The sequence below is a fragment of the Polypterus senegalus genome, chromosome 6, assembly GCF_016835505.1.
Source record: "Polypterus senegalus isolate Bchr_013 chromosome 6, ASM1683550v1, whole genome shotgun sequence".
Lineage (NCBI taxonomy): Eukaryota > Metazoa > Chordata > Cladistia > Polypteriformes > Polypteridae > Polypterus > Polypterus senegalus.
The window spans coordinates 65,962,872-65,982,053 of NC_053159.1; the positions used below are offsets into that span (position 1 = coordinate 65,962,872).

The following is a 19,182-nucleotide window of genomic DNA, read 5'->3' on the forward strand; positions in this document are numbered from 1 at the left end:
GTTTTACTTTTATTTTTTATTAAATCACTAAGTAAGAAATAATCTTGTTTACATATTGTATATGTTCCTGAGGTGCATCCAGGAGCCAAACCAAAGTCCTTCTTGAGCAGCAGCACCTTAACATTCACTTGAGACCACTGCTATGAGTAGAACAGATATTGAACAGCCAGTTTCCCATTGCAGGGAATGGCAACCTATGTGTAACAGCAAAAACCTACCATTAAAAGCAAGAAAAAGCAATGTCTATGTGCAACAGTATAAAGAAATCTCCAATATCTGGAAAGGTAAAAAATAAGAGGTCAGCAAAATCCTCTAGGTAGCAGGAACATTAAGGTCAGGTACATCCCATCGGTAACAGCAACATCCTGGAGATCACATGCCTTCCATAAGTAACAAGAATATCTAGATGTACCCCACTGTCTGTTTGTAGCTGGCAAGAATTGCTGAGAGACTATCAAATTCCAGCAAGTGGTAGAAATATCAATTGATCACACATCTCCAGTGGGTAACAGGAAAGTCTGAGAAGTCAGACACCTCCAATAAGTAGCAGGAATCTTAGACATCAGGTGTTCTTCAAGGTAACAAGACTACTTTAGAAGTTAGAAATATGAAGTCATAGAAACAACTGAGAAATCGGGTACCCCATATGTATTAGGGATATTTAGACATTGGGTACCTCCTACTGTAGCTTGTAAGAACAATAAGAAATCTGGTTACCCTCATCTGTAACAGGGAACATTCAGGAGGTCAAATGCCTCCCACAGGTAACAGAAATATCTGGAAGCCATATGTTATTGTCTTCCATATGTAACAAATATATATTAAGGAGCATGAATCAGGAACAGGTAAGAGTTCAAAATGAATAACATAGATCTCACAAATATTATTGCTATGAACAATCTCTAGAGGTAACCAAGAAACAAGAACAGTGAAGTCACATGGGCTCAGTAGATAGCAAAATCAATCTAGTAATTGACTAAGAACTCATTGCCCCCTCAAATCCCCAACCATTGTGGGGGAAAAAGCATCCAAAAGATTCTCTAACAGACAAAAGGACTAACAGAGACTGGACAATGGTGTCAATGTGTGCTTCTATAAAATGTTGGCAGGGAGAAAGCAAGTTAAGAGTCGCTAAGTAGGAAACCTTTGGAACATTCATGAGCTGAAGATCTTTTTCTTTGGTGGTGTGGATACACACTGGTGACTAAGCCTCCTGGGAGCGTCTCTTGAGTGAGGCAGTTATGTCAGTCTTGGACATTCTGACTTCCCTTGTACCATGAAGGGCCATTGCTCTCTCCTCTTTCTTCAGGACCTAAAGCACAAAAAAACAAAGTCGTCAAGTTGGGGAGTATGCACTGGTACAGTGCTTTGCTGCACCCACTACACGATGAAGCAAATTGGGATCTCGTTTTGCAACCCCACAGGCAGACACACGGTCCAATCCCATCACCCTCGGGGAAACACGCCACATGGTCATTGTGTCGTAACTGATGCTCCCTCACAATGCAGGTAATGTGCTTTATTCGGGACTCCATGAGCAACTGCTCATTCAACACAAAGTCAAACCAAAAGTACCCAAGGATTTTCCGCAGAGACACAGTACCAAAGGAGTCCAGTCTTTGCCTCGGGTCACTGGATAGCCTCCATGTCTCGCAACCATATAGCAAGACAGGAAGCATCAGGACTCTAAAGACTTGGACCTTCATCCTTTTGTGACCTCATGACCCCCCATGCTCTCCCAATCTATCAACTGACTTCATAGGAAGAGTCACCAGAGACATGGATGTTACTGCCAAGGTAAATAAACCTCTCAACAAGGTCGACACTCTCTCCACAAACAGACACACTGCTGATGGTTATGCCCAAGAGGTCATTAAAGGCCTGGATCTTGTTTTTTATCCAGGACACTCACAAGCCCAGGCACTCAGTCTCCTCGCTCAGTCTCTCGAGAGCCCCGATCAGAGTATCCATTGACTCCGCGAAGATCACAGCATCATCAGCAAAGTCAAGATCCATGAATCTTTCTTCACCAACAGATGCCCCACAGCCGCTGGACCCCACGACTTTGCCCAACACCCAGTCCATACAAGTGTTGAACAGAGTAGGAGCAAGAACCACACCCCTGACGAACCCCAGAATCAACTGTGAAAAATGCAGAGTTTCTGCCTCCACTCTGCACAGCACTCACAGTACAATGACAGTGAAGAATCATTTTGTATACAGATCCTGAGCCATGGTCATATACTCTTAAGAAGTGACTAAAATGATACGTTTGCAGGAAAAGACAGCCTGATTGTAAAATAAGTAGTATGAAAATTCTGACTAGTGTCACTGACACTCCAGATTAAGAAGAGTCATTTTTGGTGTTTTGGCCTTCTAGTGAGAGTTGTCTCCTGAGAACTTCCTGAGAAGAAATCCAGGACACACTGAAAGGATTATTTATGTCAGTTGATGTATGAAAGCATCAGAATCCCTCAAGAAGTACTGGACCCTGTTGGAAAATATTTCTCACACTCCTTGGGCTGTAACCACCATGGCAATCATTAATGGTGCTTTTCAGTTAGCTGCCAAGAACCAAGCAGAGTTAACTTGGAAACTTGGTTCTGTAATGAAGCACAGTGTATAGTCAAATATCAAAGAATCTGGACAGAAACTGGCATTCTGTACAACATACAACAGCTCAGAGAAGTACAGAAACCTTCAAGAGCATAACCAAATAAAAAGAAGAAAAAGCCATATGTATAAGAATAACTACAGCAATGATATCTTCAAAGTATCTATCTCTACATATGATATAATTAATGTATAATAACGTCCATTTTGGAGCTTTTGCTTGTAACAAAAAAACAACTGAAACCAGACTGTTGGCATCCTTCTGGTTAGTGGCATTTCCTGATACTGACAAGCAGAATAAGACACACCAATAGAACTGACAAATGAGTGCCTATTCATTGTTTAAAATTTATCAAACATGATGGGTCCAAGACAGTTAATCTGAAATAAATCAATTATAATTTTATTGTAAAACTTACCTTTCATCATCCACCTTTAACATAAGATAATATGCAGTATTCAAACTTGTTTCATTCATTTCATGGTTGCAGGGGGCTAGAACCCATCCTATTGATAGAACGCCCAAGGCCGAAAACCCATCACAGGGCCTAATGACATACAATGCTCACACTCGTAAAACGGCTAATTTAGAATTACCAGTTACCCTAACATGCACGTGGAAGAACAAGCAAACCATACCCAGACAACATCCAGGTGCAAAATCTGAGCCCATTACATTCTCATACAATTCTATGAGATAGCAGCAATATTCACGGTGGTACCATGCTTTCCTCAGAACTTCAATCATTTTAAAATGTATTATTTATGAGTATGAACTTTGCCAATTTTGTTTCTTGATAGAATTGGTACTAAAATATAGATATCCAAAAATAATTGTGTTTTCATATACACAGCAGATGTGTACTACTGAATATTGTTATTAAAACAGTACTGTAATGAACTTCCACACAGATAGTGGGTGACAGGGCTCAGATTCAAACCTAGTTTTTTATAACATCTCCATTTTTTTCCCACATCTCAAAGATATGCAGATTAGGTCATTGATGACTCTGATCCCACCCAGTCGAATAAGTGTGTGTATGAGTATGGCTTACAAAAGTTTTGTGCCCAGGAAGGTGGTCTGCTTCTGCCTTGAGTATGCAAGATATTCATATATATTATATATATTTTTACATGCTTCTACCTGGCCTGGATTACAAAAAAATGGGCTTATGTTGAATATATGGGATAGTTTTAGACTGCTTCTGACTATTTGAACTATTGTTTTACAAAATGGATGGCTGAATATTTTAATAATGTAAAATACATTAAAGTGATATCCCGCTGATGGATTGTTACCTCAGTCTAACTTGCTCCTTTCACATTCAACATAAGCCCATTTTTTTGTAATCCAGGCTAGGTAAAAGCATGTAAAAATATATATAATGTATATGAATATCTTGCGTACTAGTTAAATTAATCTAATAAAAGCAGTCAGCAGGCACAAGGCAAGAACAACACCTGAACAGGTCACCAGTCCATCGGAGGACAAACACACACACACACACGCACACTCACTAGGGCAAATTCATTAACCTGCATACAAACTTCATGTAGGGCACAAATCCCAGTCTCCTCATTGCCAGGCAGCAGCTCTACCACTGTGCCAGTGTGTCACTTACCTAATAGAGTAACAATGCAAATCTGCTGTAAAAGCCTAAATTTGAAAGCGTGGCTGGGTCACTAACTGTACATCTGTTTTCCTAATGTCTACATAAGTCCTGTCCAGGGTCTTCAGTTTTTAAAACATCCCAAAAATGTGCATGTTTGGTTAACTGGAGATGCTAAATTCTCCTGGATTAAGCAAGTGTGGGCTAGCATGTGAGTGTGCCCAGTGACGGCATGGGGCCTCATATTTGATTCCTCCATTGCATTCAATGCTAATGGTTTAAGCTTGAGCCTCAACCCTCTGGCACTGAGTTATATCACAAAACAGTTGAAAAGAAGGCTAACTCAGTTCTGTCAGACAGTAGCCATCCTGTTTAATCGCAAATCTTAACTATTGCTATCAGACTGCAGATTTAGCTTCCCAAGAGTAAAGAGCAACAGATTTAAGAACTCTTGTTCCTAGAACTATAAACATTTTGAATTCTGTTACTTGTAGGGAGGCTGCTAAATTAATTTCACCCATTTCCATGTTTATCTTAATCTTGATTTTAGGCCTTCTCAGACCTAATCTAGTCATTTGCAATGAAACTGATTACTATTTAGTTACCACATTTGTACCCTTTTCACCTAATTAATGTAGCAAAATGGAAAAATATAAATGGCTTAAATGCAGATTATAGTAAGGTTTTTTTTTAACTTTGGATGAAACTGTGGCAACTGCTGAAACTTTACCTCAAATCATACAGCATATATGAAACTAATGAATATACAAGAACACAAACAAATTGTTGGATTTTTGACATATAGACTGTAGTAGCGACAATTCACCACAAATGCAATTTGATAATGCTTCAAAGTTTAGACACTGCAGGATCACTGAAGAGACAGTAACCATCCCTGATGATCACAGGACAATATTCATTTTATTGTTGTTATTATTAACCATCCATTCTCTACCTCATTAATCCAGTTCAGGGTTGCAGATGTCAAGTGACTATTCGTTAATCTAATCGTAAACCTCAAACTTGCTAATTTGTTGTCACCAATTAACACACCTTTTTGGGGATATAGTAGAAATTTCTGAATACTTGAAGAAAACATCACACAGACATAGGGAGAACATGCAAACTTCACACAAACAGTGACCAGAGGTCAGAGTTGAAAAACTTGTGCACCAAAAAGATGCTTGAAATGTGCGCACGCAGCTTTCCACATAAAAGTCGGGATTTATAAAAGAACACTTGATAGGAGAATTTCCATATATTTTTTTTATTGAAACTCTGAACCACACGTAAGCAACATTTTGGAGAGACTGGGAAATGACGACACCCTTGATCAAGTAGGGTAATGAGGCTAAACCGGCTAAAGAACAACTCACACATATAATAATTTGCATCATTGAACCATTATTGTAATGTACGTTTGATGTGACAAACTTATTAAATCTAAAAAGTGAATATGATATATAGACTCTATCTTAATTTTCTTTTAAGTGGGCCAATGCTGCATATTTGCACTGAAGAACTTTTTTGTTTTTTTTTGTCTGTTTAATTTAGATACCTATTGTCACTTCCTAGGGTTAAAAACCAAAACACGGTCAAAACACAGATGTGATTCACTCCCTGCATGCAGAAATGTTTAAATCTTATGCCCTACAGCATATTTATAGCCTAATGGTTTAACACAGAATGCCTTGTTTGGCATTACTTAAAGACTATGCAAATGGTCATATATGAAGAAAACAAACTTTTTTGGGTACCGGTCAGATTTTTTTGCCCATGATGATGACTAGCTTATAAACCGATATAGACTTTACAAGATGCCTGTGATTATAAAGGGCGAATTGCGTAGAAATGTGCTTAGGTTTTATAAATCTAATTTTGTTTATCCATCCATCCATTTTCTAACCCGCTGAATCCAAATACAGGGTCACGAGGGTCTGCTGGAGCCAATCCCAGCCAACACAGGGCACAAGGCAGGAACCAATCCTGGGCAGGGTACCAACCGACCGCAGGACACACACAAACACACCCACACACCAAGGCCAATTTAGAATTGCCAATCCACCTAACCTGCATGTCTTTGGATTGTGGGAGGAAACCGGAGCGCCCGGAGGAAACCCACGCAGACACGGGAGAACATGCAAACTCCACGCAGGGAGGACCCGGGAAGCGAACCCGGGTCTCCTAACTGCGAGGCAGCAGCGCTACCACTGCGCCACCGTGCCGCCCCTAATTTTGTTTAGAAAACGTATATTTTCACATTTTAATTCATGTTTTACAAATTAAATCTGGCTGGGACTCAAACCAAGGAATCTGGGGATGTAAGGAAACCGTGCTAGACATATTAGCTGGATTCAGTTTTGAAATCTAGTATTTAAAAACATGACAGTCTTCCATTATGAAAGCAAAAGGAATTAGGCCTAAAGTAATAGAAGCAAACTGGTGCAAGCAATGGTTTCGTCATTCATAGTGGCTGTTCTTTTATAATGCTAAAAAAATGGACTGTCATTTTTTTTTTGTTTAATTTTTGGCCAGTGATGTGTTTACATGCCTCAAAAGTTTCACATAACCAGTCAGTACAATACTGATTTGATTTAGTGTTTGTAGCAGCAAATATAGGAAATTCAGGAAGGTGAGATGTCAGTAATGCCCTCTGTGCTTCACAGCAATGCCCCTGGTCGCAGTGCACAGGTTGCAAAATTGTAGATTTGAAGAGATGCCACACCCTTCCTGTTCTCCAGACATGACCCTATGTGACTGCCACCTGTTTCCACCTCTGTAAGGCTACATGCTATACTATAATGAGAATATCATGTCAGCTACTTAAGTGTGGTTGTACAAGCAAGACAAAATGTTTTATTGAGTGGAGAGCTTTGTCAGCCTTGTAACAAGTGTAATTGTGTTCATGGGAATTATGCTGCAAAATAAATTTCTTTTTATTTTTACTGATGTTTCAATTAACAGTTCAGGCTCAAAACCTTTTGATTGCCCTTCATATTATTTCTGTGCTTTCAATGTTTTCTTTTGTGTTTGACAATCTGTGTGGAACTCACAGCCAATTTACCATAAAATGCACTTTACAAAAATACATTGAACTTATATGGTACGGCTGCCTGTCCTGTATTGCACCCAAATATGCCAGATGCATTTGACCTTATAGGATTTCTTTCTGGCCTTTCTTATCACCTTTTAATTTCTTTGCATGGAAAACATTTGTATAACTTTGCATTGTGTGGTAACAAAATAGCACATGAGCGAGAGAACTCAGTTATTCCAGTCCCCCTTAACAATTTACCTCCAAGACAGTTTAATTTTATTTTTCTAGATTTTTCAAATTTCATTTTTTGCCTAGCAAACCTCTAAATATGCTCTTCTGAAAAAATGATGTTCTTTTTAGAGCTGAATGGAAATAGCATGTACCATTGGCTTGAATTGGTCAGATATATAAAAATAAGTATCCACTAGAATTCTTGCATAATTAATTCCATCCATCCATTAATTTACTGAACCACTTAATCTAAATGATGACTGCAGGGACCCAGAACCTGCCATGGCAACATCAGGTGCAAGGTAGAAACCAATCCTGCAGACATCTGTCTATCACTGCACATTTCTAATGACAGTTAACCATTATTAGGATTAATTAATCTCTAAAATCTGCTTTATATGTTTACAGTATGCAAGCAAAATCAGTGCTATTACAAAAAATTCCCTATCACCTTTTGTTTTCTTTAGACAGATGGAAAGCAGCAATGTGTCAAAATATGGTTGTGATAAACTGGATGAGGTAAATAAGAGGTCAATTTGGATGAATATTCTAAAATGTACTTTTAAAGTGTTTAGGTGTTTTCCTTTTTTGTTGCCATGTCCTACGGCATGAAACAAAACACCCTGAAATATACATAGTTGTCAAAATTATTCAGAATACCCACCCCCTTAAGAATACGGTCCCGCAGTTCAGCTTGTGTCAGTGGTCTCTCTTCTTCATCGGTGGGAGGTGAGTCTTCTGTGTCATAATCCTCACTGTATGAGAATGAAAGATGTTAGAGAACCAGACAAGCAATCAATTCCCCTAAATGTCCCCCTACCCAAACACACACACACACATACACACACACACAAACCATCAGATTACAGATAGCCACACTTATCAGACGGAAGTCACATACCCAGTGGAGGGTGGTTGGATAAAAAGGCTGTCAACAAGATGCTCAGGGCTCTGACCCAACAGGAACTGGGCTGCTTCACGTGGGCTGTATTTTGTGTCATAGTCCTGCAGAAAGCCAGAGGAGCACAAATGGTGGCTCAAGATCTACATGTATTTAAAGACAGCATGGAATACAATGGCCACCCAAAAAGGCATTCATTAGGAGGTACCTTAGAATATAGGTAAGAATGTGCAGAGAGAAGTTCATTGGCTCTTTGCTCCAGTAAGCCCAGGTAGGTCATCATGTTGCTATTTCTGATTCCAGACGAGTTACCTAGCATGTCTTCAATCACAGAGCGATCACACCCTGTCTTATCAAACAAAGATCCAATCCCTGAAACAGGAAATATCTGTAGTCAAGAACAGAGCCCCTACAATTCTTCTGGATTTTTCCCTTTAGTCTAATTTGAATTTCTAGTCCGCTACTTCAATCTGTCCCTCTATTGTAAATCTATTTCCCCCACTTATCCCATTGGTTTTCTCTAGTCCAGTGCACTGGTATACAGTATATTTATATTTTACTGCACCTGTCTACTGCTCTGATGTTTAGCCTACATCTCCATGCACATCATGAGTCTACCATCTGTTTCTCCAGTTCAATCTATTGGTGTATAACTCATTCCTTGATTGATGAAAAACTCATTCATCATTTATAGCACACTGAAGTATAGCTCCCTGTTACTGTTTACCCAACAAATCAGTCCAGCAGCCCACAGCAATGGTGAGGAGTCTCCTCCTAAGTTTCACCCTACTGATGAACAGTCCACTCCTAAATTCTACCCCACTAAGATCCACTCTATTACACATTTCCATTATAGGGATGTATGGTATGCTTCTCTCGTTACTTCATTGGTTTATAGTTTACTCCATAGTCTCCTGCCAGTATAAATTCCACTATACCATTTTAACTTACTGGTGAACAGACCATTTTCCCATGGTTATCTCACTGGTGCACAGTTTCCCATGATAGTCCATCCCACTGGTATTTATTTATAGTTCAACATCCTGGTTTACAATCCTATATCACATGATGTGTTTATTCAGTCTACAACACTGGTGTTTATTATATTCTATACTTCTGACTATTGCACTGGGATATAGCATATTATTCCATTCACACCACTAGTGTATGTCCCAATCCCTTACAAACCCCACTGATGTATATTTCACTCATCAAGTCTGCCCTGCTGACTTTCCACAGTTCACTTCACAAATGTGTAAGTCCTCCCTTAAAGCTCGCCCAGCTGATGCATATTTAGTCCCCCTCACTGTTAGATTTTTCCTTTCTCCTTTATTGTTGTACACTCCATGGCTCCACATTGCTCCTTGATCTCATACCTTTTCTCAGTTGTTCCTGAATCTTCTCTATCTCCTTTTCCCGCTGCTCATATCTCTCTGCCTGTTGTGCAGCCTGTGCAATCTTCAGCTCAATTTCCCTCAGTGAGACTTGGTGGTGTTCTTCTTGACGACTTCCCTGATTTCGGAATAAGGCCATCTCCTTCTGAATCTGATAACAAACTAAATCATCAGTAAAAGCACTGAACCTAGTTCATACCATGAAGAATAATAGAGAATAGTACCTCCTCTATCTGCTCCTGAAGCCTCTCTATCTCACTGTTCTGTTCATTAACATAGTTGAAGAGTGCAAAATTTCTGTCTTCCACTGAGACATAGACAATAAGCAGAAAGTCACCAGAGGAGAAGTAAGACTGAGGTGCTCTGTTTTAAATGATATTATCGCTGCCCTTACCTTCTATGAACTTCCGGACAAGAATGTCTAGATCTTTCTCTCCAGTGATAGTATGAATTCTCTGAAAGGCATCTTCATAGGTTTCCACTGTGTCCTCCCGTTGATCCTGCCTCCGTCCATCAGCCATCTCCATTCCTAAAATGAATCAAATACTTTAGGAATTGGCAACTGACATATATATATATATATATATATATATATATATATATATATATATATATATATATATATATATATATATATATATATATATATATATATATAATATATAATGCTCACAACACAAAAAAGAGAAAAATCCAACCTTTAATTAAAGTGCATTTATTCATTGGGGGAAAATATCCCACATTAAGAAATACATTTTTTACATGAAATCATGTGTGCCACAATTATTGGCACCCCTAACAATTCCTATAAAATAAATGTAATTGAATCATTTTTGTAATTTCTAGTTTCTTTTTTAAAGTTGATCAGAGTAAATTGGAACATTTAAATAATAATTAATGACTTTCTTTGTCCCTGGGGTATAACTATGACGTGACAGAGTCCTATTGCTCTTAGCCACTCTTCAACATGGGAAAGACAAGAGAACATGCCATTCAAGTAAGGGAGATGTGTGTTGACCGTCAAAAGTCAGGTAATGGCTACAAGAAAATAGTTACTCGCCTAAACCCACCTGTATCTATAGTCAGAGGAGGAATAAAGAAGTGTAAAACTACAGGAAGAGTGACAAACAAGGCTGGACAAGGACCCAGGTTTATCTTGCCACCATGCACAGTGAGGAGGATGGTAAGAGAAGTAAAAAATTCTCTAAAGCTCACTGTTAGAGAACTGTTCCAAAGAATGGTATCTTGGGGTCACAAAGTCTCCAGGAAAACCATAAGACGCTATCTCCAGGCCAACAAGCTGTTTGGGAGACATGCAAGGAAAAAGTATTTTCTCAGCTACAATCACAAATGTAAACATCTGGAGTTTGCTAAGCGGTTTGCTAAGGGGCTTCAACTGGGACCGTGTGCTTTGGTCAGATGAGACTAAAATTGAGCTTTTTGGCAACAAACTTCTAAGTGGGTCTGACGTGAATCCAAGAATGAGTATGCAGAAAAGCACCTCATGCCCACTGAAAATGATGGAGGATCTGTGGGGCTGTGTTTCTCTTCCAAAGGCCCTGGGAACCTTGTTAGGGTACATGGCATCATGATCTCCTTGAAATACCAGGATATTTTAAAGCCTCTGCCAGAAAGCTGAAGATGGGTCGTCATTGGGTCTTCCAGCAGGATAATGACCCTAAACACATTGCAAAATCTACACAAAAATGGCTCAGCAGACACAAAATCAAGCTCCTTCCATGGCCATCTCAGTCCCCAGACCTCAACCCCATTGAAAACCTGTGGGTGAGCTGAAGAGGAGAGGACCCAGGACTCTGGACAAACTAGAAAGATTGTGCAAGGAGGAATGGTCAAAAATCCATGTCTCTGAATTCTCCAACCTTGTGAAATGTTATAGGAAAAGATTAAGTCCTGTCTTGTTGGCAAAAGGGTGTTGTACGAAATATTAAGAGTAGGGGTGCCAATAATTGTGGCACACATGATTTCATGTAAAAAACGTATTTCTTAATGTGGGATTTATTTCCCAATGAATAAATGTACTTCAATTAAAGGTTGGATTTTTCTCTTTTTTGTGTTGTGAGCCTATATTTTTTGGGAAAAAAAAGAATTTATTAGAATCCTAAGAACATATCTTAACCAGGGGTGCCAATAATTATATATATATGTATATATATATATAATATATATATGTATATACTGTATATATACATATATACTGGAGGGCATGTTACAATTATAAAATATTAGTCAACTTAAGGTATCAAGGAATAATAAAACAATGGGAAGAGTTTGAGTTTTTAGCTAGAGTGTCCTACAACTTGAGAATGACCTACCTGCTTATATAAGGGAAGCCTCATCAGTCTCAGCAGTTAAATCCAGGCTAAACACTCATTGCTTTAGCCTACCATATACTAATTAGCTGCTTATATTGCAATTCTGTTTGCTATTCATTTCCACAAAAATAGTGTGACAATAATTAAAAACTGTTACTAACCTTCCTCTATTCTGTTTTTCTCCTAAGCGTTGTATTGTGGCAATTGGTTCCACTACTATGTTAACAAGCTGCTACCTCTACTTATGAGAAGTAATAGAGATGTTATGGGACCCTTGTAGTCCAAGGATAAAAGGATTTCATGTTCTTATTAGTCCACCCAGCATATAGTTATCTTATAGAATATCCAAAAGGGGGTGGGCATTTATCTGGCCATGATCACCAGAAGTATGATTTTGCCTGACTGTAATTTTGTCTTTTATAGCCGACTATAGACTACCCCAGAGAGTTTGTTATCCTACATTGCCAGCAGACAATATCTCAGTTTATAATGTTAATATACTTCTATTATCATAATTTTATGTTAAATTAAATTGAAAATTGCTTTGTTTTACTATGTGTTTAACTTAATTTATATATTCATTTTTAGAAATGATACATAGTTTAAATATTTCTGTTATTGCATTATATCTGCAAATATGTGTATGAGCTTGCACTCAGTGAAGATGAAATCGACTGGGACTGCCCTCTGGTCAAGCTGATATTTGTGGTCCAATGCTTACCACCTAGCCATTGAGTCCCAAACACATCTTCATCTGCACGCTCTTGAAGTTTGACTCGCATAAAATCCTTCAGTCTCCGGTCATGGTCGATGATGCGCTCAAGTTCCTTGATCTCAGCATTGTGCTGGGATTGATCCTTCAAGGCTTTCTCTCTTAGAAGAACAATTTTGGACTGGGCTTCCACTCTGCCAATAGCATAATAACAATTAGCTAATACAAACATTTACTGCAATATTACTTCATATCAGTCAACTGACCCAAAAGCAACCAGCATCCACAAATGCATACCACATCTGTATTTGTCACTAGGTCAGGGATAAAAAGTACTAATGAAAATACAAGTGACCAATGCAAACTCTAAATTGACTTTGAACATGTACTTTCTTCCTCACTGTTTACCTTTCATCATAGGCAGAAGTGGACGTGTCAATCACACAACCAATCTCCTTATGAATATCCTGCTTTTCCTTTAAAAGAATATAACATATAACAATTTCTCAATATGCCAAAGGCATAATTCACCCGTAAATTCCCACCCTGCTTTAAGTGTTCTACATGCTCACCTTCTCCAGCTTTCTGAAGAGCTGCTCAAAGCGGCTTCGCTCTGTACGAAGAGTATCTAACTCCATCCTTAGAGCACAATTCTTGGTGAGATGCTTGTTCATCCTAACAAGAGCCTGAATGGAGAAAAATACAAAGTGGTGGACAGAGTGATCACAGAAGTACAGATTACTATTGTCAGTATAACCTAATTGTGTCTTTTCTCTTGTAATTTTTCTTCTCTTCTCATCTCTCCTTGCACACCCTGGAAAGTTTCCCCTTCCAATAATGCTCCCCACTCGAAGTATGTTTTCATCTCCTTGGCTTTGCATAAGTATTTTCCTCTACTGATAAATCTTATCTGACCTTGTAATCTCTCTCATCTCCTGCCATTTGTTATCTGGTGTTGTAAACTCTTATCATCCATAATATTTCACATCATGCCTTGCAATTTCTCTTTGGTATCTATCTATCTATCTATCTATCTATCTATCTATCTATCTATCTATCTATCTATCTATCTATCTGTCTGTCTGTCTGTCTGTCTGTCTGTCTGTCTGTCTGTCTGTTTGTCACATTCCATGAAACTTTGTTTCTGTCTCTCCAACCAACTGTGAATGTTGTTCATCAGATCTTGTTAATTTTGGTCTCATCATGATGTTTCTCATGTGGCATGTGCACACTCCCTTTCCATTAAGCTCCACATCTGCCACTGTAATATATCTCCTCCCACAACACTCATCATCAGACTCTACAAGGCCTCCCCTGCCAAGATGCTCCTTATCAGCTCTCGTAAATTCTCTCTTGACATGACTGTGCATCTGTACTTGTATGATCTCCCTTTCTATAGTTCTTGTGATCAGTCCCTGTCAGTTTTACCAGCAACGCCTCACCTTGTCAAGACGGTTCTCCAGTGTCTGTCTGGTCTTCTGCAGCTGACCATTGGCATAAGTTGTTCCATGACTGCCACCCATCTCTTTCTTCTGCTCTCGCACCTTTTTCTCCCAGATGCGGATCTGTTACAAAATAAGCCCACCTTTATTGTCCTAAGGTCAGCCTTTGCAAGATGAATAATAGAGATGTAGGTCAGAGACAGAAGTCAGCACAAGGTCCAGGGAAAACATTAACCCCAGAAGCCAGCTGTGTTGACCCTACTCTTCAGTACTTCAAGCAATACCTCCTGGTCCAGGTCAGTGGACGTTGCCTTCTCTTCTTGCAGCTGCCTGTCCAAGTCATCCATGTATTCAAGCATGCTGCGTAGTGTCTGCTTGTTTTCCTGGTCGCGCTGGCGGTTCATATTGCTTGCTGAAAGGCGCAGGTCCTTCTGCAGTTCTTCATGTTCCTGTGTCAATTTTTCAATCTCACTTCTATATTCAATCACACAAAGGGGCAAATAAAAAACTAGTGATATAAAACAGTCAAGCAGATACAGTAGATCATAATCCTTCTTAACTCCAAATCACATGAATACCAACTCTGAAAAAGCATACAGATTCCCTTGTATTCCTGCCTCACTTTACACACATTTGAGGAATATTTACTATTCACTTTGCCTTTACAGTATTTATAAAAAAAAAGCAAATTATGAAACTAACTTTGATACTACTGACTTCTTTGGCCACATTAAGGTATTAAAAATGTATTATCAATTCTAGGAGGTTTTACATAAAGGACACATCATTAAATTTGGAGTATTCCAAGGACTATATTTGTAGGAAGAATTTCTCAGAATTTCTCTGTGCACTGACAGGAAGACTCATTTACTAGCACTCAAGTTCACACAAACAGAAAAATTCCCTCACACCATCGCTGCCAGATGTGCTGTCATCATTATAGCGCAGCGTTATTTATAAATCTGCTCAAAACCTGAATATGAAAAAATGAGAAAAACACAAATAACTCCTTTTTTTCCCAAACAGCTATGTAGGTTTTTTAAAGATGGCCAACTTTACTAAAAAATAATTAACAATGCAACAATGATTTTTGTGTGTTTCCACACATGCACAAACACACACAAACTTTTCTAAGCAACATACAATATATAGGGTGGTCCAGATCTAATTATGCAATTTTCATTACACTATAACTTATTAAGTTTATTACACAGAAAATCACCAGAAAAATCCCGGACCATCGAGAAGTGTGCAAACTGACCACATGAAGAATCGTCTTCGCGCCAAACTGGAATCGTCCCCGCATAAATCAGAGTCATTCAGATGATTTGGATCTGCATAATTAGATCTGGACCACCCTGTATAGACAACACTCACAATTGCCTCCTGACAACTTCCTGGGTCTCAATTCCATAGGCCTGCCGATCGCCTTCCATGATCCGGAGCTGCCGCTGAAGCTTTGACAATTCAGCCTCTGACAATAAAAAGTATGTTATCAGGGAAAAGTGATCAGGAAAGACAAACAGGAACAGTCAGGGAACCCAGAACCGCTGTCTTTCATTTTTAAGTGCAAAGTGGTGGAAAGTGACATTGTCAGTTTGATACAAATTGCACATAAAGTGATCAAGGATCATCCATTTATTTTTAGAATCCACTTTTTCCATTATAGGGGTTACCCACACAGGGTAGTATCAGGTACAAAGGGGGAACTGATCCTGGATAGCCTATGAATCCAAACTAGAAAGAGTATAAGAGAAAATTAATAAAATATGTGATCAACACAAGGACACAGTGCTCATAAGACCAAAGATGAGAATGGCTTCCACATGGGTTTCGAATAGCAGTTTGAAGAAATATATATATTTATATTATATTATATATATATAACTTATCCATCCATTAGCCAACCTGCTGTATCCTAACCACAGGGTCATGGGGTCTGCAGGAGCCAATCCCAGCCAACACAGGGCACAAGGCAGGAAACAAACCCTTGGTTTGCATTATATATATTATTCATATATATATTTATATATAAATAACAATATAGTAATATAATAAATAAATAACAGCAGTTATTTATATAACCAGAAACAACAAGCACTGATGTTTCTTGCAACAAGTATGGATTTATCATTATGTGACTTTGTCTCACATCCCACATGTCTCAGTTGAGATAAAACAAACCATTTTTTTACCTGTTAAACATGCAAGATGCATTTCAGTTAGTTTTCTATGTGAAAGCTGACATACAATGTGAAGACTGGCTGTTAAAGATTTTACAGAAAATTAAACTTTTAGAATTTAAAACATCTAAATAGGCACTTCAGAATCTTCACTGGAAGTCTGAGACTATGAAACCACTAAATCTATGAATAATTTCTTTAATAAGTATAAAAAGAATGACAAATCCCCCACATTCATCCAAGAAAATACTCCCTTCAGATAGACGCATCTCTCTCTAGATTCATGAAGAATAGAACTGGAAAGTGTAGCTTAATGGATAGAGAGTTGAGATGAAGCAGCACAAATAGTAAATTCCATCTAAATCATAGTTACGTTCATGACATTGACCAAGCCACTTACAAATAAATAACCTTTACTATACTGAAAATGACTACAAGACACTTCACGTAGCCATAATTCAGGTGTTTTAACATTTTACAACAAGTAACTTATGTGATTTGCCAAGGGTTAAGCGAGTCAAAACTACTAAACCACACTGTATAAAAAAGTATATCAGTAAGGTGTGAAGTGCTGTTCAAATAAAGTGCTTTATGACTAAAATAGTTGTATAGAGTAATCATAATGGGATTGAGCTACTGTGCATACACATTTATTCTATCGGGAACAATTCCCAGTATGGTCATGTTAATCAAATACAATTAACACCCAAATCACAGACCAATAAATGAAGAACATATTGTAAAACAAATTTATAGCTCTTCTGAAACCCAATATTTATCAGTCAGACTAGTTTGTTAGAGGATAGTCACTTTGCTTTAAATTCAATACTAATGAGGTCTATGAACCCCAAGAATCACTAGTTCTCCTTGGCAACCATTTTACAGCACCTTAGTAGTCCCAAAGGAGAGTCTGAGCAACTTTTAAAGAGCCAATGTTTCAAGGCAGCTTCCAGGCTGGCTACTTCCTGTGTAAGACTGAAGCTTCCCAGCTTTCGCAAGAAGGATTTGCCCCCTACCAAATGTTTTACCTGAAGGAGTTTTACTAAGATTTGCCATTGCTGAACTTATAAAGTATTAACCATGAGAGCATCAACATACAACTTCTGTCCAAAGTGGTGTACTGAGATGTGTTGTAGCTGGCAGTGTGGATCTCTTTTTCTTTCCTGTGTCTTTGAATGAGCCATTCCTCAGCTTGTGCCACTCTGATGGCAACTTTGCCCTTGGAAATATATTGCCACAATAAAGCATGATAAGTACATAAATCCTGATTAATTCTCAATGGTGAGACTAATCATGTGAGACAGAAGTAGTATAAATTAATTCAGTAAAGTAGGAAAAGTCACTACACACACCAAGCAAAGGCTGAAAGAGTTTAAAACACTTTAAATCCTTAATAAGGGAAGTGGAGAACACTTTAAATCCTTAATAATGGAAGTGGAGAGTGATGAAATGCACATCTAACTGGAAATGTTTGTAGCAAATTGTTGGGAATTGTTGCTGTTTTAAAATATGCGCTCCTAGAGGCAAAACTGTGATTTACAAATATATGAAACTCACTAAAAATACCACTATAGGTAGCTGCCCAGACAGGCTCTCATCACAGGCACTCCTCTTTCTCTTGAAAACAGCTTAGTCTGCAAAATACCTCACCTTCTAGGATGAATTAATGCATAATAAGAAACTAGGATGACTAGAGGTGAAGCAATATTAAGAAAAAGACACCTGCGACGAAACCATACCTATGCCATCCGCGTCCATTTCGCTGCTGTCTGAGTTCACACTCACTGCTGACCGTCCCCGAGGCATTGTCCTGCTGGTCTGTGGGTGACAAAAGGGATTTGCGTTACTGTCAAGAGTGATTGTGGACTTTGTCGGACTAGATACACGTTTTAAGTACTCTTCTTTCCAGTTCTTTCTCTGATTTGCACTGTACTTTTTTTCTGGTATAGCCTCTTACAAGTCACCTTAGTTTAACCCTCTACAGTCCTATCATTTATTCTAATGTGTTTTACACCGCGCCCTAGCCGTGTTGTCTAGTCTTTTGGACACCATGCTTCATTCCTTGTTCCTAATATTCTCGCTATTCTCTTCAAATTATTATTATTATTATTATTATTATTATTATTATTATTATTATTATTATTATTTCTAGCGTTACCAATTCTGTCGAATACTTTCTCTCCGGTTGTTTCGCAGTGAAGCTTAGTCGCAGATCTTCAACGCTGGTTGCCGTGCGCTTACAGCGTAGTTGTTAGTAACCGTCTCTAGGGGGAGGGAGCAGTTTAGCCAGCCAGTTTCGGCAAACAGTCCAGGAGGCGGGATTTTCTCCTTTTACCCAATCAGAGTTCCCCACTTTCGTAATTCGCTGCAGAACGGTTTGTTATTGCCTTACATTTGGCGCCGCATGGCACTGCGCTGCGGAAGCACTGGATACTGTAGATACCGTAAATCATTATGCCGTTTATTACATTCATACTTTTTATTTACAAGCAAGAACGTGTGTAAAACAGGCTTTGGAGTCGTGCAGTAGTTAAACTATAGAAAAATTACTTATTATTAGAGTTTTTTTTTAAAGAGGCACCTTTAGTTTTTATCCAGACATTTACTTTAAACAGACTCCTTGATATTAGAGTTGTTACATACCTCGAATTTAAAATCAGTGTAATAAGGAATGTTTATTTTGCTATAAATTGTAAGACATTTAATAAGGGTCACGTATTTAACCC

General features: G+C 38.5%; 1 protein-coding gene across 1 annotated transcript; it reads right to left on the reverse strand.

The window, feature by feature from the left end:
* Nucleotides 1–57: 57 nt before the first annotated feature.
* Nucleotides 58–18,704, reverse strand: odad1 (outer dynein arm docking complex subunit 1). The gene is made up of 15 exons (XM_039756211.1): nucleotides 18,615–18,704; nucleotides 18,196–18,274; nucleotides 15,651–15,747; nucleotides 14,558–14,747; nucleotides 14,274–14,396; nucleotides 13,404–13,517; nucleotides 13,240–13,307; nucleotides 12,841–13,025; nucleotides 10,181–10,315; nucleotides 10,011–10,093; nucleotides 9,769–9,937; nucleotides 8,601–8,764; nucleotides 8,393–8,496; nucleotides 8,156–8,246; nucleotides 58–1,312 (listed from the first exon to the last, which is right to left on the reverse strand). The coding sequence occupies exons 2-15, from the start codon at nucleotides 18,260–18,262 to the stop codon at nucleotides 1,205–1,207; spliced, it is 1,698 nt and encodes a 565-aa protein (XP_039612145.1). The 5' UTR covers nucleotides 18,263–18,274; nucleotides 18,615–18,704; the 3' UTR covers nucleotides 58–1,204.
* Between the last annotated feature and the right edge of the window lie 478 nt (nucleotides 18,705–19,182).